General features: G+C 41.1%; 1 protein-coding gene across 1 annotated transcript in view; it reads left to right on the forward strand.

Moving 5' to 3' along the window:
* Positions 1 to 27,795, forward strand: part of UBTD2 (ubiquitin domain containing 2) — an 83,590-nt gene that overhangs the window by 22,505 nt on the left and 33,290 nt on the right. Inside the window, exon 2 of the mRNA XM_075209624.1 lies at positions 19,918 to 20,154. Within this exon, the coding sequence (XP_075065725.1) occupies positions 19,918 to 20,154 (237 nt within the window). The remainder of the gene's footprint in view (positions 1 to 19,917; positions 20,155 to 27,795) is intronic.

Raw genomic sequence — 27,795 nt, forward strand, 5'->3', positions numbered from 1 at the left:
ATAAGCTATCAATTTGTGTGCTACATGAAAAAACAGACAGTATTTTCCTTTCCCTACTGCATGGCAGCCCTTACAATGGGTTAATCCCTAATCAGCTAGTGTAGACAGGAAGAATTTTGTCCCACCTGGCCCCCTATATAAGGTAGGTCCTCTTCCTCAGTGTCTTTTCTTCCTGTCTCAGCAGTGTGTAGGACAGGTAGTGTAGTGAGTGTTTGTTTTTTTATTTTGTTCGAGAGGACTTACTTGGATGTTTCCTGGCTTTCCTCTGAGCTGGCTGTTGGGATGACAGTACCAGCGGGGCAAGTGCCAGGACAAGTCTGCCTCTTTGAAGTTTAGTAAGACTGCCGACGGGCGTGCACACTTGGAAGGACAGGTGTGCATGTGAGGACACGGATGCATGCACAGTACGTTGTCGGGTGGCTGGCAGCGCTAGTCCTCGTTTACCTCACCTGTCAGGATGGAAACAGGTGAGGTAGTTAATCTGTTAAAAGCTCATTTGGTTGAGGTCAAAGTAGGCACTGTGTTGATCAGCTGCAGCCCATTTATGAGGCTCAGTATTGGCTTAGTGTTTGATGCTGCAGGACCTAGCAGCTACCTGGATAAGTGCACTATGGACCAAGAGCCTGCCCCCAAAAAAAGCTGAAGGACACCCCAAGGGTTTTTGGTTACTCTTAGTTTACTTAGTTCCTTTTTCTGTTGTCTACAGTACCTCTGTAGAGCTTGTGCAGGGAAAAAGGAAATATAAACTGAAGAATCGTGTATGTGCAGCTTGTGATGGCAGTTGTACTGATTCGTTAAGTGTGTGTCATGCACCCAGGAAACGGCAGAGGAGCCTGGTCCCCCTGAACAATTTAAGCAGTTTTTTTCATGGATGGTTAAAACGATGCAAGAGTTTCAGGCCCCTGTACAGAGAACAAAAAGGGACAGTAGGAAGAGAAAGTGATGGATAGAATGTTTAGGAGGTGGTAGCATAGGCAAGCTTGAAAAGGTGAGTTTTGAGTGAGCAGTTGAAGGACTGAAGGTTGGGGAGAGAGTCAAGTGAGACTGGGTAGGGAGCTCCAGAGATTAGGGGCAGCATAGCAGTTGTCTTGGAGGCAAGCACGGGAGGAGATAAGAGGTGAATTGAGGCGGAGGTCAGAGGCAGAGCAGAGTGGACGGGTAGGTATGTACCTCGAGACAAGGTCAGAGATGTAAGGGGGAGAAGTGTTGGTAAGGGCTTTGTAAGTGAGAGTAATGAGCTTGAACTGAATTCTGAAACGGATAGGGAGCCAATGAAGGGATTTGCGCAGAAGAGAAGCAGCAGAGGGAGAGGAAGATGAGCCTAGCTGCAGCATTCTTTATTGATTGAAGGTCAGAAAAGTGAGTGTCAGGAAGGCCAGTAAGGAGGTTGCAATAGTTGGGATGAGAAATGATGAGTGATTGGATGAGGATTTTGGTTGCTTCCTGAGACAGAAGAAAGTGACGTTGCCAACCAAGAGGGAGATATTGGGAGGGATAGCAACATTGGTAGGAGGAAAGATCATGAGCTCTGATTTGGAGATGTTTGAGTTTCAGGAAGCGCTGTGATATCCAGGTAGTTACAGCAGAGAGACAGCTAGATACCTGAGTTCGGAATGCAGGAGAGAGGTCAGGAGAGGAAAGATAGATTTGCGTGTCATCCGCATAGAGGTAGTGTTGGAGGCCAGATGATTGAATGAGTTCACCGAGAGAGGTGGTGTAGAGAGAGAAGAGCAGAGGGCCAAGGACAGAGCCTCGTGGGACTCCAATAGAAAGGGGAAGAGTATCTAAAAGTTGTATTATAATATAAATAAACATAAAATGGAAAATCAGTATTCATTTTTTTTTCTTCTTTTTTTGTTTAAAGAAGGGTAACATCAAAAGAATCATTGTAACCTTTAGGTAAGAGTGTTTAAAAGTATAAATAGAATAGGTTTCACCCCCGATCACCAAAGGGGACAATTTCAGTTCCAAAAAATGTAAATGAACACCATCAGCACTATGGACTTCAATAAAATGGAGATATATGGTACTCATAATCTTAATATGTCTTTGGTTCGCTACCAAAGCATCCTGTTGCTACTGCCTATATATTGAGTCCCTCAGAGACATTGCAAAAGATTAACTGTATAAAGGGTAATTTATTTATTTAAAATGGAAATTTAAATGGTCAGTCTTCTTATGTGGGACTGAATTTATTGGCCGTAAGTCGGGACAGTCCCCTCAAATCGGGACACACACACACACACACACACACACATACACATCAGGACTGTAAATAGAAACTGAATAAAAAGGTGAACAATTACTGGAAGTTTACTGTAGACAAAGGCAAAGATTGATCAAGAATATTGTTATTGAAAATCCTACAATAAAACTGAAGAAGTTTCCTAATGCCTGGGGAGTCATTTTATTTTTTGGTGGCATACACAAAATCCTTTTTTTTTTTTGCTTTTACTAGTGTTGCCAAGACACTATATTTCATTCTTTAGAATTGATGTACAAGCCCAGCAATGCCTCTTTGTTCTGTTAATAAAACCAGAGTAATTTTTGCAGCAATGTGAACGCATATTTCTATCCTATCCGATATAGCACTGAAAAAAAGTTTAATACACACAGGAATAAATGAATCGGTGTACGCTTCAGCCAGAGCAGCTAAAGCATATTAAGTGATCTGTAAATTGGAGGCACTGCAAACAAGCTTATGAATGCCACATTTTGGGGGGGATAATACTTGTAAATGATTTTGACAGTTGACTTATGTATGTCTATCATTCTTGAGCCTCATACCCAGTGTTTTACTACCATTTTCAAGATCGATGTATGTAGGTTTTCCATTATGTTTACATGCAGTAAAATAGTACAAGTATCTTTCCAATATATGAGGCTGCAATGCAATGAAATCTCCAATTTTTAAGGCAACACTAGAAACTATGCTTTTGAGTGCCATACCTGTTTACATGCATTAAAACAAACAAACAGTGGGTTTGGGCCCTATCTCTTTTAGGGTCCTAACCCACTAGCATTTAAATACTGAGAAATGTACAAAGCATGCAACTTATGTAAAGATACAATCCATTCTACTCTATTGTCCATATACATTTGCATTCATATTGGCATCTATGTTTGTTTGCATAGCAGCACTTTTTTGGGATGCTGCTTGCTCTATTTCAGTACTTTCAAAGCATGTCAATGCACTTGAAAAAGTCCTTCCATCTCTATTGGAGCACATTCTTCTATGATCCCTAAGGGTTAGCAAGAATGATTTCACCTGCATTGTTCTGTATTTTCCCCATTCTTGTCAATGGCCCATTCATTCCTATGTGCACTGCATGCAAAATCCCTATTAAAAAGAATGGCCCGTTGATAGTTGAGCTGCATGGTATTTTTTTTTTCCCCCTTCACCAGAGATTCGGTTAATCTCTATTGATGCATAATCAAACCAGAAATTTGCGGGTACTTAAGTCCCCTCCAACCAATCACATTGTGGCTTGTGTTGGAAAATACTTGTGATGTGAAGTCTTTCTGCAATGGGACACTTTGCCACATCTGTTATGGTATGGGTTTTTTTTTTGTTCCTATGATGTACACATTTTTATGAAGATATTATTATAATTATTTTTATTATTAATAATAATAAATTATTATTTATTTTTAGTTTTTGTATATTTTTTTAATCCATTAGTGAATAAAGGTTTACCAGCTCACAGCTGGAAGTCTCCAGGAGGGTGGGCACACCATTTTCCTGTGGACTCCTTAACTCCAATGCTGTATGCCAGTCAGTCATAACTGATCAACACAGTGTTCTTAAAATGTTTTATCTTGGTTTTTTTTTGTTTTTTTAAAGGAACGCTAAAGGGGAAAAAAAATGAGAATACAGTAGGGGTCAATTTTTATGGTAGACATCAAAGAATCATGAGAGAGGAACATTTTATGGGCACAGTAGATCCCAACGATTTTTGATGACCTAGAACACCTGCCGACACAAAGTACACCAGAGTGCATAAACATTTTATTTTATTTGGGGAGTGTTTCTTTATTCATATGACTACAAATATTCACTTACATGATGCATTCCTAAAAGAAATGAAATATACATGTCATGTAAATATCAATGTGAACTGCATGTTGATTTAATGCTGGATTTTTTATGTGTTAATATCTTGCATAAATATCAAAACAATAATATATAATGCTAATGTTTGGCTTAAAATAATTAGCCTGTTTTAAAAGATCAAGGTGTTCAACTTATTCACAAACCACTAAACTAGAATAAAACAAGTTGAGCTTGAAGATATTTGACATAAATTATTGTTCTACGGAAATTGTTTTCCTACACACAGGAAACTTCCTGTTGATAAACTAATCTAAGGACACTGTAGCTACCGTCTGTGTCCTTTTTAAAGAAAATATCTGATAAGGTGAGTAAACAGAAGTTAAATTGAAAGTCCTTTCAATGAATGATATTTTTTTATGTGTGTTTGTGAATATATTTAGTAGGTCATTTATATAAGCAACTTATTTAAGTTTTAATGGCCCTTGTAAGTAGTGCCTGAAATACATATGTTTGTATGTTGAAGTTGTGAGTAATCGTTTAAGTATTGACAGTTTGTAGTTATGCTTTGTGAATAAAGGAATATTGTAGTTTATTTAAACAAAAAAAGTTATTGTGATGCAAAATGTGTGTTTTATAATTTTGTGTAGACTGTAAATTTTAAAGACAATATAATACAAACACTGGAAAATTTTAATGTAAAATTTTTCATGTGGCAAACATGGAGCACAGAAAACTTTTCTAGTAGAATTGGTATATATAAAGGTATTTGTAAATACAGTTACTATAAAGTTGATGGTCAAGTACTTATTGCTTGCAGATGAAATGTTAAATTGAGTTAAAGTAAAAATAAACAAACATTATGTAAAACATTACTTAGAGTTGGCACAGATATGTAAAATGTGGTGGAGAGACTTCATGTTTGCTATGTACCTTTTTCAAATACACATGAATGCAATACTATCTAAAGAGGTATAGAAATAACAGACTTGTCTGTATACGTATCATACTCCATAAATATGTAAGGTGATTAAAGCAGCAGTGCCACTCAGTGCTGCTTACATTATAGTAGCCCAAGCAATGCACCCACATATGTCAGTGCTGCCAGTCAATGTCCCATATAGACCAGCAGTGCCCAAATATCTAGCAGTGAAGCGTGGGCTTGGCTTTCATACTGAAGGTATCGAGTATCAAAAGATGTTCTTGAACTTGGTTAGTCCCCAAATCTAAACCACTTCTCCCCATCTGTCTTACTCCTTTCAGATCGAATCGTTAACTGCTGTTTGTAGCCGATAGTGTCACATAATGAAAAGTTATAATTTTTCATCGCCCCACTAAATAAATAGTATGGGAAAGCGTAAAAAATTGGGTTAGGGTGTTTTGAATTATTTACTATCAAAAAGAAAGTATAGCACTATGTTGAACATCAGAGAGACAGAGAGTGGATAATGGTATAGTAACCCCAGCCAACAGTTGTTGCACATCATCATCATCAACATTTATTTATATAGCGCCAGCAAATTCCGTAGCGCTTTACAATTGGGAACAAACATCTATAAGACAATACTGGTTAAATACATACAGAGAGGTAAGAGGGCCCTTCTCGCAAGCTTACAATCTATGGGTCAATGGGAGTTTGAAACACAGGAGCGTGTGCCACATCATATTGCACATTGGACCAGCTAGAATGCAAAGGTAAAAAGTATTCAGTGAGCTGTGTGATCAGTCACACAGCAATGTTGGTCAGAGGGTTGTTGTCTTGTGTTAGCTGTGTAGAGGGTGGTAATAGGGTAACCTAGGGAGATTGTCCTGTTTCTGTTGACCACCTGAACAGGACAGACGTGTCCTGCCTGCTCTCCGCTGGAGCCCAGCTGAATCCTTCTCTGGGCCCGCATTTTCAATTCACCGGAGATGCCTTCCTAGTGCCCGCTGCTGCCTGCTGCTTCTTGCCCATGATGTTGGCTACCTTCCTCTTGGGTGCACGCTCCCCGGCTGCCACCTCCACTCTATCCCATGGCTTGGGCCCTACCTTCCGCTGCTAACCCACTGAACCACCCAGACTACTACTTCCATCGGGACTTCTACTTCTACTACCTCTACATGTGGCCTAACCCAGGGGAATCTTACCTGGATCGCCTGCTGTCATGCCGCCTCCGTTACGGTTCCTCAGACCCTGATGCTCCTTTCTCTGCCTGTTGATGACATCATTTAGCTGCTGCTCCGGCTCAAGTCCCGACGCTGATGTTGTCGCTGCCATGTCTGGTCTCCTCTCCGGTCTGCCTGTGGTCCTGCTGTTCCTCCTGATGTCTCTCACGGTCCCACTGCTCCGGCCTGCTGTCTGCTGCTCTGGTCCCACTCCTCTGGCCCGCATTCTCCTGCTTCCACAGCCCTAATGCCGTCTCTGGTCTCCATGATGTCCCCAGCCTCCACGCTGCCATCGCTCACCGCACGTGTCCTCCTGCACTGCACTCCACGCAGCCTCCCAGCCGATGGCCTGCTCCTCCAGAAGCCGTCTCCTGTTGCCCCATGGAAGCCGCTCTCCTTGCTGCTCTGCTCTTGTCCTGAGGCCATCTCCAGCTGCAGATCAGATGCCACCACGCTGCTTTCTCTCTGCTGGTTAGTCGATAGTTAATTAGCCTCCCTGGTCGCCTCTGAGCCTTTCTCCCGCTGGGTCTGCTCTGCTCATTGCCCCACCATTAGCCCTCTAACAGCCTCCCTGGTTTCCTCTGTGCAAACCCCCCTCTCCCCCTGACCTTGGTTCACTCCCAGACACTGCCCTACCTAGTCAAATCGGCCCACCTTATCCTTCTGGCCCACCTGTACTCTGGACCCACCTAGTCCTTTTCACCCACCTGTACTCTGGACCCACCTAGTCCTTTTCACCCACCTGCACTCTGGACCCACCTAGTCCTTTTAGCCCTCCTGATCTCTGGATCAACCATGTCCGTCTGGCCCTCCAGAATGCTTGACCCGCCTCTGTCCTTTTGGCCTTCCAGTACTCTGGACCAGCCTGCTCCTTTTGGCCCTCCCGAGCTCTGGACCACCTAGGCCTTTTGGCCCTCCTAAAACCTGGACCTACCTAGCCCTCCTGGACTCTGGTCCTCCCAATCTCTTGGCTCTCCTCCTCCCTGGACCTTCCTCACCTCTGGGCTCTCTGACCTTGGTCACCTGGACACGGGACCTACATTTTCTCTGTGTCTCTCCGGATCTCACGTCTCACCAGAACTCCTAAGAGCTTATTCTATTGTATTTTATCTTATTGTACTTTATTTTATTTCATAATTTATTGTATTTCATTTTACTTCAATTTTAATTGAATATCAATTGCACTCCATACTGTCTCTGCCACTGCCTCTCTGTTCTAGTCGGTTCTATAGCCCCTACCGTCCTACTCACTGTTTACTCTGTTCGTTAGCCCATAGAGAACTTACTTCTAATTTGCTCTGTTACTCCTTGGACTCCCTATTGCTGCCCTCCCCCCTGTGCTTCTCCCTCTCACCTCCCCCGCTTCCTCTGGCCGTTCTCTCATTCCCCTGTCTCATCATGCCGCGCTCCTTTCCTATACCCATCCTCTCGCCCAGCCCCCACCAAGGGCCCAAATCTCTGTCCCATCTCTCACCCCCCCTCTTGCTTTATCAACCCTGCAATCTCATCCATATCTCCCCTTCTCCATCCCTCCCTTTTTCGTGTGCCCTCTGGAACTCCAGGTCTGTTCGTAACAAACTGTCCTCCATTCACGACCTCTTCATCTCTAACTCTCTTAATCTTCTCGCCATAACCGAAACCTGGCTCACTTCTTCTGATACTGCCTCCCCTGCCGCTCTCCTATGGGGGCCTCTCTTTCACCCACTCCACCAGACCAGACGAGCGTCCAGGAGGGGGAGTGGGCCTCCTCCTATCCCCTAACTGCACTTTTCGGGTCATATTCACTTTACCTTCCCTCTCCTTCTCTTCCTTTGAAGTCCACTCCATTCGGCTCTTCTCCCCCATTCAACCTCCGTGTCTCCGTCATCTACCGTCCCCCTGGCCCTACCTCTCTTTTTCTTGACAACTTCGCCGCCTGGCTACCCCACTATCTTTCCTCTGACCTGCCCTCCATTATACTGGGTGACTTTAACATCCCTATTGACAACTGTTCTGACACTGCCACCATCAAACTTCTCACTCTTTCCTCCTCCCTTGGCCTCTCTCAGTGGACCTCCTCCCCTACCCACTGTCTTGGTCACTCCCTCGACCTTGTCTTCTCTCACCTCTGTGATCTCTCTGACTTCTCCAACTCTCCCTTCCCACTCTCCGACCACCATCTCCTCTCCTTCACTCTGTCCTCCTACCCTGCTCCCACCTCGCCTAAAGCCACCCTCACCAGACGCAACCTTGACGCCATTGGCCCCATCTCCTTCTCCTCCTCTCTTGAAACTCTCCTATCACCCCTTTCCTCTCTGGCCTGCCCTGATCAGGCATCCTCGCTCTACAACCAATACCTCCCTACTGCCCTGGACACCGTCGCACCGTCCTCTTCTATCTGCCGTCGTCGCCTTATTCCCCAACCCTGGCACTCCAAACTCACCCGCTCCCTCCAAAAGTGCTCTCGCACAGCCGAACGCCTCTGGAGGAAATCTCGTTCCCTGGCTGACTTCCTTCACTTCAAATTCATTCTCTCCTCTTTCTGCTCGGCACTGTCCCTCGCTAAACAATCCTTCTTTAAGTCCCTCATCTCTTCTCGGTCCTCCAATCCCCGCCGCCTCTTTGCCACTTTCAACTCCCTCCTCTTCCCCCCCCCCCTCACTGTCCCACCTTTCCTCTCTGCTTCTGACTTCGCTTCCTTTTTCTCTTCCAAAATTGAAGCCATCAGGCGGAACATTTCCTCCTCCCACCCCTCTCCCGCCACCCTCACCGCTTCACCTCCTGCCATTAACCAGCTGTGGTCCTCCTTCATCCCCACATTAGGTGAAGTACGCTCCCTTATTCTTTCCTCTCCACCCTCTACCTGTCCTCTTGATCCCATCCCCTCCCACCTCCTTCGCTCTCTCTCTCCTACTGCTTGCTCTTACCTCGCACACCTCTTCAATCTATCACTCTCCTCTGGCGTTGTTCCATCCTCTTTTAAACACGCTCTCATCTCCCCTATCCTCAAGAAACCCAATCTTGATCTCACCTCTCTTGCTAACTACCGCCCTATCTCTCTTCTCCCATATGCCTCCAAATTACTTGAGCGGATTGTCTGCAGCCGCCTCACCAGACACCTCTCTGACAACTCCCTCCTTGACCCTCTCCAATCCGGCTACCGCCCCCTCCACTCCACCGAAACAGCCCTGGCTAAAGTTACTAATGATCTCCTATCAGCCAAATCCAAGGGTCACTACTCCATACTCATTCTCCTCGACCTCTCCGCTGCCTTCGACACCGTGGACCATCCCCTCCTGCTGCAAACTCTTCTCTCTCTTGGCCTCTCTGGCTCTGTCCATGCCTGGTTCACCTCATACCTTGCTAACCGCTCCTCTGTATCCACGTCTGGTTCTTCCTCCACACCCTCCCCTCTCCCTGTTGGAGTCCCTCAGGGCTCTGTTCTTGCCCCTTTACTCTTTTCGCTCTATACCTCCTCCCTTGGGGCTCTCATCTCCTCGTTCGGTCTTCAGTATCACCTATATGCTGATGATATTCAACTCTACATTTCTTCTCCTGATCTTTCTCCTCCTCCCTCCTCTCTCGTGTAACTGACTGCCTCTCAGCCATTTCCTCCTGGATGTCCTCACGCTTTCTTAAAATTAACATCTCCAAAACTGAAGTCATTGTCTTTCCCCCACCCAGACTCCCTTCCCACCATGACCTCTCTATCGTTGTTAACAACTCCACTATCTCCTCTGTCACCCAACTCCGCTGCCTGGGAGTCACTCTTGACTCCTCTCTCTCTTTTGCCCCCCACATTCAATCCCTTGCCCAAGCCTGTCGCTTCCAACTCCGTAACATTGCCCGCATCTGTCCCTTCCTCTCTCAAGATGCCACCAAAACTATCATCCATGCTCTCATCTCCCGCCTCGACTACTGCAACCTCCTCCTTACTGGCCTCCCGGGCTCCCACCTCGCCCCCCCCTCCGCTCCATACTCAATGCGGCTGCAAGACTCATCTTCCTCTCACGCCGCTCCTCCTCTGCCTCCCCTCTCTGTCTTGCCTTACACTGGCTCCCCTTCCCCTACAGAATCCTTTTCAAACTCCTTACCACCACTTACAAGGCTCTCTCCCAGTCTACTGCCCCTTATATCTCTAACCTCCTCTCCATTCATACTCCCGCCCGCTCCCTGCGCTCGGCCAATGATCACCGCCTCTCCTCCACTCTGATCACCTCTTCCCACTCTAGAATCCAAGACTTTTCCCACGCTGCCCCCTTCACTGGAACGACCTCCCTCGCTCCATCCGTCTCTCACCCAATCTGTGCTCCTTCAAGCGGGCACTTAAAACTCACCTGTTCCTTAAGGCCTACCAAACATCCACTTAACCTCTCATCTCTTCTGTTTCTCCCCTGGCCCCTTTTTTCTCTCCCCTTTGCTTCACTGGCTCCCTTCTGTGCCTGATTTGTTTACCCTCCCTTAGGATGTAAGCTCGTATGAGCAGGGCCCCTCTTCCCTCCTGTCTCCAAACCTGTTCTTGCGCTCCGTTTCTACTGTATATGCCTGCCCGGTGTCCCTGAAGTACTGGTACTTTTTGTTTATTCTGTACTGTTTTACCCTGTATAGTCCACTGTTCGTACCGTGTACGGCGCTGCGGAAACCTTGTGGCACCTTACAAATAAAAAATAATAATAATAATAATTAAGATGCTTGTTGAGGAATATTATAAGCTTGCCTGAAGAGGTGGGTTTCAGAGAACGCTTGAAGGTTTGAAGACTAGAGGAAAGTCTTACTGTGCAAGGGAGGGAATTCCACAAAGTGGGTGCAGTCAGAAAAAAGTCCTGTAACCGGGAATAGGAGGATGTGAAGAGAGACACAGATCTTGTGCAGAACGAAGGTGTAGAGTCAGGAGATGTTTTGAGACAAATGAGGAGATGTTTGTTGGTGCAATTTTGTTGACGGCTTTATATGTTAGTAGAAGAATTTTATATTGGATTCGTTGAAATACAGGCAACCAATGTAGAGACTGACAGAGTGGCTCAGCAGAAGAACGGTTTGCAAGGAAAATCAATCTAGCCGCTGCGGGCAAAATAGATTTGTAGGGATTCAACTCTGATTTTGGGAAGACCAGTAAGTAGGGAATTGTAATAGTCAAAGCGGGAGATGATGAGTGCATGAATTAAGTTTTTTGCAGTGTCTTGTGTGAGATATGTGCGTATTCTGGAAATGTTCTTTAGATGTATGTAACATGATTTAGATATAGAGTCGATGTGTGGAATAAATGATAGTTGTGAGTCAAGGATTACACCTAGGCAGCGAGCTTGTGGGGTGGGATTTATGGTCATGTTATCAACCAAAATAGAAATGTCAGACAGGAAGCTTCTGTTTTCGGGTGGGTATATTATTCAGTTTTTGAAAGTTTGAGTTGGCAAGAACACATCCAAGATGAAATGGCAGAAAGACGGTCAGTAGCGCGAGACAACACAGATGGTGAGAGATCAGGAGAGGATAGATAGATTTGTGTATCATCCGCATAGAAAGGATACTGAAATCCAAAGGAGCTTATTATTGCACATGTCCACACTTTAAGTCAGTGGGTGTGTATGTTTCTTCCATGTTATTGCCTTTTAATTATCCTTTGAGAAGATTTAATCTCATATTTGTTTTATCAGGATGCTTAAATTTGTGTACATTGTATTACAGGGGTGTCCAACCTTTTAGCTTCCCTGGGCCACATTGAAAGACGACGAGTTGGTTTGGGCCGCACATAAGATACACTAACAATAACGATAGCTGATCATCCAAAAAACCATAGAAAACATAGTTAATATATATATATATATATATATATATATATATATATATATATATATATATATATATATATATATATATATATTTATATATCATTTTCTTTTTCAAATACCCCTATACTTACCTTTCAATCACCCTGTTCAAAAAATCCTCTCTAGTTATTATACTATAATCACTTTTTGTATTGTTTCGATGCAATATCAATAAAGTGCATTTAAGCCAGGCATTGTATATCAGGGTGCCCTGACCAGGCCTGCGGTACCTCACATATACATCACTGTGACCCCAAATTGTGACCTGTTTTGCTAATTACACCACTATGTTAGTTAAGGGATAACAACTTATAATGGGCCAAAGAGAATAATATATAATGCCCCATTAGTATTACAAGTAGAAGTATGTAGCAGGGAGATAAGGTCCATGATGCTCCAGGACCAGGTGACTTTTATTCACTGGTCAGCGTCTCTTGAAATAATAAAAAAAATCCCCCTTAACTTACCTTTTTAATCGGCTTGTTCTCCTGTCCTCTTCTTTTCTCCAATTCTGTGCTGCTGATTGTTCTTCTCGCGGTGGTGACTCCTCTGTGCTGCGCTCCGCAATGGATGTTGGGCGTGATGACATCACGTCCGACATTCACTGCGAGCACCGCACGGAGGAGGAGACAAGGGAGGGAGCCGGAGTACCAGCTGACGTGACCGCAAGGTAAGTATTTTCTTTTATTTATTTTTTTTGCAGGATTTTTTTTTTCCATTAACAGTGCTGCCCCCTTGCCACAACCAAAACTCCTTCTGGGACACATTTACAGGCGTGCTGGGCCGCATGCGGGCCGCGGGTTGGACAACCCTGTTGTATTATATTACATATAGGACAGCTTTGCCATAACAGGTTATAAGCCGAATGCCCTGTTACCTCCCAAAAAACGCATTGTACTATTTTTTCCTCCTTTGTTTGCTGTACTTTTACATGCAAAATATTCTGTCCAAGTAAGTCTCTAAATTGTGTAACTCATCCCGCTGTTACAACTATTTGGTATTTTTGAAAAAGAGACCCATTGCATTGTGCTCAAACATAGGCCCATATTCCATATATGCAAAATAGTTGCCTTATGTTTTGAAACTAGCTAAGATTTATTACTACACACATTTATTACTACACACATTTACATGGCAACCTTGAAAGTCAGCCCCACCCTCTTGGGCCTCAGAGTATTATTCCTGTTGCTACTCATTGTTCTACTGAGACAGCAGTTATATTTTAAATTAGTTTGCACACAAACTAAAGGAGGAACATGACCTGTTGCATAATCTTACTGTGGCTGGATCACGTACAAATAACTTATTGTAATGAATTTCAATTAGCACAGTGTGCCAATTTATATAGTTGCAAATGTACTGATTTTTGATACTGTGTATTATAAAGGTACTTATTTTATTATATTGGGTTACATTTCTGTATAGGAAATGCATTCATTTCTGAGGCAGCACGGTGGCTTAGTGGTTAGTACTTCTGCCTCACAGCTCTGGGGTCATGAGTTCAATTCCCGACCATGGCCTTATTTGTGCGGAATTTGTATGTTCTCCCCGTGTTTGCGTGGGTTTCCTCCGGGTGCTCCGGTTTCCTCCCACACTCCAAAAACATACTAGTAGGTTAATTGGCTGCTATCAAAATTGACCCTAGTCTCTCTCTCTCTGTCTGTCTGTCTGTCTGTCTCTGTCTGTGTATGTTAGGGAATTTAGAATGTAAGCTCCAATGGGGCAGGGACTGATGTGAATGAGTTCTCTGTACAGTGCTGCGGAATCAGTGGCCCTAGATAAATAAATGGTGATTATGGTGATGATGAGGTATTGTTTTCTAACTTCTGAGAGAGGATGTCATGAATGACCCTCATATTAATTAGACCTTTTCAGCCCAGTGGCCAACACGTCTGTTTGACCTGTATTCACAGCAGGGCAAGCTGCTGCCTCTGTCTGTCTGTATCCTGCATCTCAGATCCTGTCCGAATAATGTACACAGAAAGTTTTAGGATATAGCAGATTAGTGTAAATTTTGTAAACTCTGCATTGCATTTAAATCCATATTTTGGGAAACCTATTGCATCCTGATACTAAAAATAACACCGACTTCTTGCAGCTAGCAGAGAGTTCAGGGGGCTGGCTTACCCCCTGATAGGCTGTGTCCAAAACTGTATAAAACAGCACTGGTTTGTACTGAAATGTTTCATTGTTGTTCCATCTGACTTTCTGATCACTGGTACCTTCAACCAGTGTAAGCTGTCCTTATCGGGACACTTGAGCTAATAAACATCACTTGATTCAAGATCCTGCTTTCACAACTACTTCCCTGCTGTATTTCCTATGACCTACAGATTAGATCAAAATCAAATTAGTTTCCAGCTGTTTTAAGGTTTGGACCCAGCTTTCCAGTACCACCGCTCTGCCCACTACCCAGCAGCCCTTGCCAGTGTGATAGGCAGTGATAGGCAAAGGGGGATCCATCCACAGTAACTTTGATCTATAGAAAAAGGTCAGGGGTACCAACACAGGTGCACCAGCAGCGGGGTACACTAGCAGCGATACTTACCCAAAAGGAACACAGTTTTGTATGACGTTAAGGAGTTCAGTGGTGGCAGCATTATAAGCCACTCCTATTACGGGGAGTGCTCAATTGGGATAAAAGAAGGGAGCGGTGGCAGAGTAAGCCCAGCCGGTTCCTACCAACAACATCATTTTGTGTTCATGTACAGGAAATACAGTGAGATTATTTCTCAGTGTTACTATATCGGCAAACAAAAAAATCAGGTGTCTGCAATACAAACAAACTTGTAAGTTAACAGCATTTACAGTACAATTATACATTTACTTAATCTGCAAGTTTTACAGATTTTAAACACTTTATATTTTAAAAATGATTATTAAACTTGCAACTTAATACAATTTGGAAAGTTTACTTTACACTATTCAGAAGTTGTGTAAGCATTACTGACGATAACATATGTAAATTGAAATGTGTGTTCTCTTATTGTTTCACTGGGTTGACTACTTAAGCTCTCAGTGGCTCAAAGTGTAATTGAAGTAGCATTACAGGTTTGTACATTTTTTATTTTTTTTTACTTCTAGAATAACATTAAAACTGGTTCACTTTACATAAAAATCTTAATACGCTGCTATAAAATATGATGAAAACAAGGTACAGTATGTGACACAGGCAAATGGCATAAACTTGGGTACACATTACAAGAAACTTCTCCTGATGTGATATGTTTACCGATTTTACCAACGATTGAAAGTCCCGATCAGCATACTAATTAATGTATACACACTTAAAAGATTTACCTTCAGATCTGTGCTCTTCATAACCATCGGCTGAAAAGCTTGTGACTCTATGGAGGGCTGTTTACACTGCTGGTCGTGAGTGCATACAAACTGCAGAATTTTCCAGACATCATTCATAGTGATTTTTAGTCCATTTATAAAGTCAAACGATACATTGTGTTTTGGTATGATAAAACATTATCCTGGGAGTGTACACACACATGCGATATTGAATCTCTGACTGGATCACTTATAAATAACTTATTTGTGGCTGGATCATGTAGAAATAATTTATTGTAGAAATGTATTTCAATCAGAGGTGCAGGCACCAATGTATAATTTGAAATGCACTTATCGTGTTACATTGGGATGTGTTTTGTATGCAAGAGTCATTGTTTGGGTTTGTATCTTTGCTAGAGGATGTCTGTTGCTGATAGTAGGAAATGTTAAGTAAGTCTTTATGTGAAGTGACAAAAACCTGTTTAGCCTGTATGTCCAGCAAGGGGCCGCTGTCTGATGTTACTGGATCTCGGATATTGCAAACGTCAAGTTTTAGCACATAACAGAGAAGTGTAAATATTGTTAGCTTTGCATTGCATGTAAATCCATGTTTGGATAAACAAATTGCATCCTGATTCTAAAAATAGCCTGTGAGGCTGTGAAACAATATTGAAAATTGTTTCCTCTGACCTGCTCCTGGTACCTTCAACCAGTGTGAGCAAATAAACAACACTTGCTTCAAAAACCTGCTTGGAAACTTCTCTATTCCTGTGACCTACAGATTAGGCCCAAAATCAAATCCGTTCTCGGCTGTCACTGAGGTTTGTACCCAGCTTTTCCGGTACCACTGCTCTGCCTGCTACCCAGCAGCTCTGGTGTGGTAGGCCAGAGGGGATCCATGCACAGTAACCCTGATCAATCGGAAGAGGTCAGGAGTACCGGCCCAGGTAAACCATCAAGGGGTACACTGGCAGCGTCCGTTACCCAGAAGAAACCCAGTACTGGATGCCGGTACGTAGTCCAGTGGTGGCAGCATTTGTAAGCCCCTCCTACTGCGGCAAGAGGGCGCATTTGGAATAGCGAAAGGGAATAGTGGAAAAGAAAGCCCAACCTGTTCCCGGCAACAGCACACAGGGTGGCATAGGCGGTCCATCCTGTCACAGGACTGAAGTCATTTTATCTTATGATTGGCATGATAATAGTGTGAGAAACCTGTAATGTGTACCCATCTACAGTATGGTTTCTCAGCCTGCGGTACATGTACCTACCATGGGGTCCTCAGACATATATAAATGGTGCTTCAGCCTGATTAACTTAATTCAAATAAATTTTCTGCAACAGTAAACCAGAAATTAAAAATGGGGTAACTGTTTATCATAGTTGCCTACTCTCCCAGAATGTCCAGGAGTTTATCACATTTGTGGGAGCTCTCCCAGACTCCCGAGAGAGCAGGGAATCCTCCCGGATCATGCCCCTTGGTTGGTAAAGTGGGTGGGGCGGGGTTAAACGAGCCATCCTGGCCCTGCTCCCTGCTGTGATAGGCCGAAACTGAAAGCGTTTGACATGGGTGGAGCCGAATGACGTGAATCTCGTGGCCATGCCCCCATGATGGTGCCCTCTCCCAGACAGCTTGATGCCAATGTTGGCAATTATGCTGTTTATCAATTATATATATGCATTCTAGTCAAATCAAGCTACTTAAGGTGTTAAAAAGGTTCTTGTCATGTGTTTGGGCCTAGCCCAGGCCTCCTCAGGGGAAGAGCATTACTTCCCGGCGCAAGCGCCCTTTTTTAACGTGGTTTTGTCCACATGTCACCACCTCATCCTTCATCTTCATCGCCACATCCTTCATCAAGCTACTTAAGGTGTTAAAAACTCCCCACTGTCACCCCCGGCAACCACCACCCGCTCCCAACTGTCACTTCTCCTTTAAGAAATATATAGGTCAGTGTATAACTCTGCCCAGCAGGTGGCGCTGCAGCTTGGTTTTTTTTTTTCCACACACGCCACTAGGCATTTATATAGTAGATAATCTCACAAATTCATTAACTTGAGTATTCCATGAAAAGTGATATTTTTCTTTTGTGCTTGCCTCTTGTTTCTACAAATGAGACCAGATGAAACGGGTTTCTGTCACTACTGCACTCGGTAGTGCGTTATCACTGTAGATAGAAAACTGCATATATTCGTGCAGGTTACCAATTTCAGTAATACCACTACTTTAATTTGTCCCATTGCTACATCATTGTTTCTTTGGGAGTGAAGAGGTTAACAAGACTTATGTTTACTCTTAAATCAAGAAGTTTGCTTAATAAAATTTGATAGCTCTGTAAGGAATGGAGGTGGACTAGATAGCGATCTGTTCGCCACTTTCATGTTGCTGAATTTACTGCCTGAGCTGCTCTATGTATTTCAGCAGGGGAGTTGTGGCTAATAAAATATTTAAAATACGCAAGTGACCTTCCCTTGTAGAGTATTAGAAGCATACTGTAGCTCTGGTTCTCTTTTCTAGATGAAGTTAGACACCCTACAAACGCTGATTAGAATTTCAGCTACATAGTGGCTGATTGCTATGTAAAGAGATATTTTTTGTATAAAGAAATCCTGGTAATAGAACATTTTATAAAAATCTTGCTGTAATAAAAATGACTAGTTTTGACAATTTATAGTTGGCTCTAATTGAGTGAGAAAGGGTTTTTCCATGTCTTTGCAATATTTCTTTAACAGTTATTGCTAGTCAATGCATTGCACAATTTTCCATGATAATTGTGCCAAAGGGTAGCATTTTTTAATATGTTGTATTCCTTCAAGAGAGGTAATTGATGTTCTTATTAATAAGTGCAAATAAGCTGGTTTTCTCTGTGCAAAACAACTTGTTGCTTTATATTTTTTTTAAAAATTTATAAAAAATAGTAAACACTAAATTGTTTGTATTGCTCTTTAAACAAAATATTTTCTTTCCTCTCTACTAACCACAGCTTTACCATATCAGACCCCTATATTGTCTTGGCCTGACGCCCTAGAAAGTGGGTGGATCTGTTAATGCCCCCGATTGGATGACTGCTTCTGCGGTCCTACCAACTGCCTTTTATGCTCTGGAACCAAACTGATCACTTTCAATCTTTCTCAATCTGTCATACCAGAGATCACAGGGTTAATCATATTCAAGTACCTCTTTGTCTTTATTACCCAGTATTGTTTGTTACTGTGTTTGCCCCCAGTTGTAAAGCGCTACAAAATTTGCAGGAGCTATATAAATAAATGTTGATGATTAGTTTCAACATTTTAGAAGGGCTGTAAATTATAGAACTCCTGCAGTGTATTTTCTAACTTTAGGGTTTGACTACACTGGTGATTTTTAGTCATGTGATCTCTAGTGATTAATCTCCATAACAAAGACCTTTTTGTTTTGTAATTACTTTATTTTTTTATCTGCTTCAATCACGCAATGCTACAATTTAATCACTTCCTATGAACTTCAGACGATTCATCTCCATACATTTTGATGAATGAATAATCGCGCAATCAGGAGATGTTTTGAGATTCTAAAAAAATTTTGCTGTTTTTTTTTTTACTTTTCAGTTTGATGCAATGAGATTTAATAATAATAATAAAAAAAAAGCCTAGGTAGATATTGTTTTGTCTGTTTTTAAAAATGCGCTTTTTTTTTTTTTAAGTCAATCCTTGTAATTCACTCAATACTAATTTATGTAATTTGGGTAGAGTTATCCTTTACCTGCACTGCCTAAACTAAATCACAGGGACATAAGTCACACATGTCATAGCTAATTAGACACATACAAAGACACTCTTTAGTTATGTAATCTCATTTACTTCTTCATCTGAGGAATAGTGTCACATATGCTCATGTCTTAAACTGTATACATTAAAATGATTTGGCTTATATATAGATCTACAGTTGTGAAGAAAACTGGCATTTCTTCAATTTCCTTAGTAATTAAAACAGTCAGCCTAAGCGCACAAATTTTTTTTATAAATAAAAGTGGCGCTGCCTCCGTGGCTGGTGCCCAGCTGGATCTCTTTCATTAGTGCCAGCATGAAGACATTGCACAAGGTTTGGTTTGCAGTAGCTCCTTTCTCCTTTATCCTGCCATCCTTCAGTCTTTAATGTAGCTAGCAATTATGAGAGCTGCTGCTTTCAGCAAATCTTGCTGCGTTTCACATTTAATGGTACTCACATTTGACCCAAGCCATTCTGACATAAAGTAGAAGGCAGGCCCACTATCATTATAACAAGATGCGGTAAGCTCTATGCTACACACTGAAAAATCGTCTTCTTTCCCCCAAAATTTACTTGTTCACATTATTAACTGACTTTATTTTATTGCCCATAAAGCATCTAGCAGAAACAAAATGCCCACAAAAGCTATACAGATTAATTGTCTGTGTAATTGTATTGTGAAATATGAATGTCAAACTTTCATTTTTCCTTTGTTGGTTCTTTTATGAACCAACAGAGGAGCAATGTGTTTTGGCATATTTTTTTTATTTTTTTTTGTAAAGACAACTTTTCATTGGGTTTGGACATCCGACATATTACATTTTTTTGTCAGTGTATATTTCACATGTTTAAAACGTATAATTAAAGTATGCATTATTTTTTTTATATTCTAGTGGCCTTAGGACGTAATCAACCCTTGAAGAAAGATAAACCTAAATGGAAAAGTGATTACCCTATGACAGATGGACAGTTGCGCAGCAAACGGGATGAGTTCTGGGACACTGCACCAGCTTTTGAGGGGCGTAAAGAGATTTGGGATGCTCTGAAGGCAGCTGCACATGCATTTGAGAGTAATGATCACGAATTGGCCCAGGCAATCATTGATGGTGCAAGTATAACATTACCGCATGGTAGGTTTGTTTATCCTGAATATTAGTGTCTAAACTAGTATCAATGTGTTCACCACCTAAATATTTTTTTATCCCATAGCCATTACAAATCCCATTGATTGCATGTAGATCAAAAATCATTATTGTAAGATCTGGGCATCTGCATGAACTGTTGCATCATGTTATTGTGATGCTGTTAAACATCAGCTGATGCGCACTTCAAGACACCAAATTTGGTACCTCTGAATGGTTCACTCAGCACACATCAAAGTGCACATCTACCCTCCACTCTTTGGATACACCTTCACAATTTAGAGGTGCAACTTGGTATTTAGAGAGGCAAAAAAATCTCCAAATGTGCTGTATTTTACATTATAAGTACCACTGCTGAGTTTAAGCTCATCAATGTGTTATATTAAACCAGGAACATGAGGGGACATTGGAACTGTCTTCATTACCAATTGTGTATGGGTTGAACGTTCTATTACATTGCTTGGAGTGTGCTGTCGAAGTGTAAAACAGAGGTGCCAAATGGTCCCTATTAAAAGTATAGGCGAGACCCAGCTCTGGGCTGGTGCAAAACTGAAGTACTTTTCCATGGTGGAAATGCAAGGATTACCCTGCTCCATCCACTCCTTAATCTCATTACAACAATCTTACTCCACAAAAATGATGATGTTGAGGCAGTTTATATTTTTAAAAATGTATACCTTTCAGGTGTTTTGACGGATTCCCCCACAACAAAAACACTTGAATACATGTAAGTGACATAAAACAGAAAGCATACTTACCTGTTTTGCTTTGTTTGCAAAATCAGCTAGGTCCCATATCACACTACACTCCCTTCTTCCCACTTGGCCTATTTGAAACAAGGTGAGCAGTTGTCAATGACCCAAGTGAATAGGAAGTTACAGAGTACAGGTTGAATGGAAAGAAGACCAATGAACAAAGCATATCGGGCAAAATATGCGCTTTGTTTTTTTTTGTTTTTTGTCAATACTAATTTATGTAATTTGGGCAGAGTTATCCTTAATCTGCACTGCCTAATCTAAGTCACAGGGACATAAGTCACACATGTCACATCTAATAAATGCACAGTCTAAATTGTTAGTGGTTTTAAAAACCTCTCCCCTTAATCTGCAAAAGCAATAATATATTAGTTCGCTTTTGTAAGGCATTATTAATTGCACATTTTAAAGATTTACCCCTGCTAGTTTTAGGACCTTACCATTTTTCTTTTGTATTACTGACCAAGTGCACTTCTTTTGTTCTACCACTTGCATCTGTTATCATCCTATATAAGTTAATATTGACATATTATTCATTTTGTCTCTCCCCTGATTCCCCCCCCCCCCCCCTTCCCCTTCCCAGCAATTAACAGAGAGACCTAATCTGCAAGTCAACAGAGGTACAACATGTTTAAATAGTGTCAAAACGTCCAAATGGAAACAAACTATACATTTTTAGACTCTAGGGGGGGTATTCAATTGTCAGCGTTAACGCTGAAAAACGAGCGCTCAAAAAATATTACCGTTTATACGGTAATATTGCGCGCAAAAAGCGTTAATACGGTTGTTTACTCGCGAAATTTCAGCTCGCCGCTCAGGGGGCAGCGAGCTGAAATTCCGCGAGTAAATACCGTATTAACGGTAAGATTTTTTGAGCGCTCGTTTATCAGCGTTACCGCTAACAATTGAATACACCCCTACTATTCAGAAGCTCCTCACCATTTATTTGTATAGCGCCACCAATTGCGCAGTACTGTACAGAGAATATTTTTGCACTCACATCAGTCCCTGCCCCCTGGAGCTTACAGTCTAAATTCCCTCACACACACACACACTAGTGTTAATTTTGTCAGCAGTCAGTTAACCTACCAGTATGTTTTTCTCCAGGAAACAGAAAGAGTCCTCGTCCTGTACATTTTTCCCGGAGATATCTCTCCATATCTAGGGTGTACAATGTGATATGTTGTACTCCTGAATAGTTTATATTGTATATAGATGCACCTGTCATGTCACTCGAAATTGTGTTCCAATTCAGCAATACATTTTTTTTCTGCTAGTTTTAGAACTCTACATATACAACTTAAATTGATCATTTTCAATATCTTACCTGTGAGGGACATGCTGTGTATAGCCTGCTTGCATCTCTCTCTAAATTGGGGACGAATGGTTTGTCTGGGCAAGGAGGTATTTTTATCTATAACTTGCCAGCATTTGCGCAGCTTGAAAGTATGAGTTACTACCCTAGGCTCCCCATCATTATCTTAATACCACAAGTTCGCCACTAATTACTGTTGCCAAACATTGCTTCATGGGCAGGTCACAAGAAGGGGCAGGTACTTTATATGGTACTTCAAGAAGGGCAGCACCTGGTTGGATGGATTCTGTAGCCGTACAGTTAAGTATCAACAGCCCTTTGTTACACACAGGTTAATCAAAATGTCCCAGTAGATACAGTTGCTTTATCAGTGGTATGCAGACATTTACTGCACATGACCGCTTGCTTTAATACCCTCTGTCCCGTTCACAGTATTGTACTTGGTGTTGATTACACTACTATAATTATGGTTACTGCTTTCATCATTCATTTTACTTCCATTTTTTTTCCCCTACAGTTTATTAATGATGCTTGTTATTGTTTCATTCCATTTCTTTACTTAATTGAATGCAAAACCTATTATAAGAGATGCCTTATATTAACCAGCTTATAGTGCTCATAAATATTTATGTAAAAGCTACAGGAGCTGAGGGTACTTAAGATAAAGTTTTGGTCACATAACTTAGACCATGGACCTCTTTCAGCATGATATGAACAGAACAGCAGCAGTTCTGTCATTTATGGAAACTATATATTTGTGAATGTAAACCGCTCGTAGAGCATAAATTTGACAAATAGACTTGTTGGAAAGTTGTCATCCTATGACAATGTCACGTTGAAAGTCACGGAGTTCTTCAGTACAACCTGTTATACTGCTAATGTTACCAATGACTATGGAGATGACATGGCTGTGTGCTTGTTTTTATGCCACTGTTAGCAATGGGTGAAATGGATAAACACACCAGTTAGAAGGGGTTTTCATATACTCTTGTAGTGTGTGTATAAGATATTATGAATGTTATTACTAACTCTTGTACTTTAGATTTAGTGGTCACATAAAATATATGTAAGACAGCTGGCTCCTGGGTGATTTAGACAATTAAAATATTTTATATGGTTTAAATCCATTATGCATGTGGTCAAATCACTGCTCGTACTGCTTACATAAACTTTCTTGTGACTGCAGCATATTCTCCAATTCAGTGACTTTACGCATTTTAAACATTTCACCATGAAAATCCACCACACACACACACGCACTAAAAATATGTGATTCAGTTTATCATAAAACACACATCAATACACTACAATGCTATACACCACAGTACGTACTTAATAAATTATTTACCTGACATTTAGCCAAACAGACAATTAGGGGTATAGATCTAAGCAATGTATTCTAAAGAAGACCATTTGCAAAGCGAGTGGACCAATGGTCTGGGTACAAAAAGGGGAATATCTTTGCAATACAAATACATAGGATACATCTGAGTCTTCATACCGTCCCGTCATTGTCAGTGCTTTCTTTATACACCACCTTGTCTCTCTCTTAAGCTGGTTACACACGTACGCAATTATCGTGCAGATCACACAATAAACAACTGTTTGGTCAAATATTGCAAGAGTGTGTATGCTACCATGTTTTATCTTAAAGAAGCACATCACATCCGTTAATTTGGTTTTCTAAATTTATTACGATAAACGATGGAATGATTTAGGGCAAATGTGGAAGTGTGTACGCAATCATGACCAGCCTTGTAGGCAGCTCTCTATAGACTGTACAGAGTTGCAATCTTCTCAGCAGATGGTTATGTCAGATGAAGATCACAGATCTGAAGGTAAATTGTGCAGGTATGTACACATAAGTCGGCATGCACATCGGGATTCTTATTCGTTGGTGAAATCATTGCCGAAATTGCATCTGAAGTAAGATTGCATACCCAGCTCTAGTACCTTTTTTCAGAGCAATGGCCAGAGCTGTGGCATAAATTACTAGTGTGAACCACAAGAATGGTAGTCCTGCTAAATTACACTGCGGCTTAGTCCTATGTGATTGGTTGCTATAGACCACCTCTCCACTTTTTCAAACCTGCAATTTATTAAATCTACCCCCTTGAGTTTTTATGTTCACCCCATGATTACGTAAAGCTTCCACTTGGTGCTCAGGTTTCTTTCGACACTCAGACATTTTTGTAGGTTAATTTGTTTCTGACTAAATGATGGTATGATGGAGTCATTGAGAAGATGGGTGAACACTTTATTAATGATGCTCCTATATGTAGGGCTGTAAAAGATATGCAAATTATACTACAATCTGGAGGATAGAATAGTTGTGTCCTTTAAATATACAGCTTTAGAGGATATATCAAGGTTTTTTTGTCAACTGCTAAAATAACTTGTATAGTTAGGAACTGCAGTGTGATTTTATGTGAGCACAGGTTCAGTGCTAGCAGGTTTTCATAGTGATACTGTGATATACTTCTTTAAATACCAGTCATGTTTCCTTTTTACTGTTAAATAACTAGTACAACACAATATTGCAGACAGTAATTGGTTTCTCACATAGAGCCTTGACCCAGCATACTTGACCTTCAGGTTTATTTGTAAATGTTCCATCTTTATGCAAAATTTGTAGAGGGAAGTAGTTTTTGCATAAGGATGAATCGCTTTTGGCTTTAAACCTGCTTTATTAGATTGCACAGAAATGAAATTGCAAACAAGCTATAGATTATATGGCAATGCACACAATTTTAATTGAATGAGGCATGAATCACGGTGCTTTCCTACCCTGAATTTCATTGTTATATCAAATTATATTGGCAAATGGTTTTCTCAGGACACAAATTGGATTCGGCGGTAATTTGACAGTTTTGGAGAAAATTGTTTTCTGCTGTTTGCGAGAGTAACAAGTGTGATAAATGTGATCTCCAACAAATTTTATTTCCCAACAAAAATTGGCAGAGGTTACGTTTTTCCACTGCAGTAATCTTACATTTGAGCAAGTTATAACTTGTTCAGTTTATGACAAATAGGACCCAGTAAATTGCCTTCTAAACAATGGATTTCTTATTATGTTGGGCCATTCATTTAAGTTAAAGTTTTATGGGCTATACTTTTAAATAGGGCAGTTGACATAATCTGTAAGTGTACATAGAATACTTACATGCACCAATGAATGCGGTAGGTATAGTATTAATGGAACGTGAGTGAGTGAAAGCAGATAGTCATCTTAAGGTTAGGCATTAGAAGTGGAGTGACGAATAAGGAAAATCAGGCGAATGGTTAGCAGGAAGTTGCACTTGTCAAGTTGGAGACAATGGGAAAATGGATAAGCGATTTGGTAATTGCCAGAATATGTCCCCCTCATACTCTGGACATATTTTGAAGGAGGAAGCGACATGACAGTGTAAATTATTTAATGAGTAGAGTAAAGCTGAAGTTGGAGTGGAAGTTGCCCAGGACAGTGGGGAACTGGGCAGAATGTGATATTGTGAACCTATGGTAGAGACTTGGGGGTGTGGGGCAGGGACACTGGGAGAAGGTAAGACTATGAACTCCGTTTTGGCTGTGTTTGGACATTCAAGTGGTGGTGGTGGAGAGGCCGTTGGACACATGGGATTAAAGAAAAGGAGAGGGGTGAGGAAAATTAGGGTGTTGTATGCATAGGTGTTGTAGTAGATGTCGAAGGAGCATATTGGCTCACCCAAAGAAACAGTGTTCTGTATTTTGCTTATTTGACCTGTATATTATATGTACTATGCTGCATGTGTGGCACAATATAAACTATAATAATAATAATAAGCATTTGATTGAAAATAATTTGATTTAGTTGAAATACTAGGGTTAAACATGCGTCTACTTTTTCTTGTTCTATTTTGGGTACATCAAGCAGTTGGAAATATGTCTGTGTCTACCAATTCCACATTTATTATATAAAGCAATCAATTCTAAAGATCAGTATTTATTTTATTATTGTGTTCAATGCAGCTTAAAAAGGGGAAAAAAATATATGCTAGGTGCATATATATCTCCAGTTTGTACATCTCCGTTCAATGTCCAGTAATACATGCTGTCCCAAACCCACTAATACACTCAATAATGTCAAAATATACCTTGCTATAAATTTACCATCAAGTTTGTTTTTGCTTTTTGTTTTTCAGATTTGTAACATCTGTGTTCTAAAAATGTGCCCAACTTCACCTAAAGCTTTTCATGATGAAGTACTGCACTTTTTTCTGATAAGCTGTGCCCATATCAGTTTAGAGATTGTCTTTTGAAACATGTTTCCACTCTGTGCAGTGTCAAATTGCATCAAACCGATAGTGCATCATTAGTATATGCAGTATTGTAAATGTTGTACAGACATGGTCACAAACGTTGTTCAGGCTTTTTTCAGTTGTAGTCAGTTTTAGAGGTATCTTCTTTCAGGCAGCTTATTATAGCCCTGGGATGTTTGCCGACTCTTCACTCTTGGGCTTTAGCATTAATGCCATTTAGACTAACGGGATCCAAGTTATACTGGCTGTCTTCAGGGGAGGTAGTCTTTTGTTTGTCCAGGGTATTGCATACCAGTGTTCCATCATTTACTGCCAAATTAATACAATATGCTCATGGCCCTTAGGCCTTTTGGTGTTTATTGATGCTTCATTTCTAAAACCAATGAGAATGTAATTTGACTTTCTCTGGAGCTAATAAGACAAAGATATTTAATCTATTTTATTTCTAAAACACTCTGCGTTGTGTTTTTTTTACATTATATTTACAGGCTGTGTGATTGCAAAATAAGTTATTCCTAAACCTTAGACACTTCACTGACTGATTACATCTAGGTAATGTCAACTAAGCTCTCTTAATGGCACAGTCAACATTGTTTTGATATCTGTGATTTCAATTTACCGTGGTATAAAAAGTAATATCGCCCATTCACTGATAAATTAAAATTACTAAAATTTATAAAATGTGAAAACAAGTGAAGTATCATGAATAGGACATAATTCCTGCTGACACAGATGTATCTTCTTTTAAAAATTTGATTTAATCCACTAATATTGGTTACAAATTAGTAATTAGGCGTTCTCATATGTCAAACATGCCGACGTGTATAACTCTGTCTAGTCTCTAAACTGTAGCTGAATACAGTACATCTCTCTTTAGCAGTCAGTAGCCTTGCTGCACATAGATACACACCACATTCTTTGTTACCTTGAATATAGCAAGTGTACTCATAGCAGATCATTATTTTGATTTATTTAGTTGTTTGTAGTTTCAAGGCAGAGTTACTGTGAGCAGGCTGTAGTATATTGGCTCTTGATCGTCTCTGCCTGAATAGTGTTGCACAGTTGTCTGTAGAAGGCCAGGAAGTCCCTTTGCTGTCACATCTTTAGTAAAGATCTGCGGAATTTCCAGTAGTCTATGTAATGGATCCATTAACATTTTTAATAAACCTATTTACATTTCTAAAAAACTAAGCAAGTATTTACTTGAGATACTGAGAATTTTTGTCATGCTGTGTCCACAAACTTTGGTTTAGAACCACAGCGAACCTTATGAATAGCATTA

Source organism: Mixophyes fleayi, chromosome 4 (genome assembly GCF_038048845.1).
Source record: "Mixophyes fleayi isolate aMixFle1 chromosome 4, aMixFle1.hap1, whole genome shotgun sequence".
In the NCBI taxonomy this organism is placed as follows: Eukaryota; Metazoa; Chordata; class Amphibia; order Anura; family Limnodynastidae; genus Mixophyes; species Mixophyes fleayi.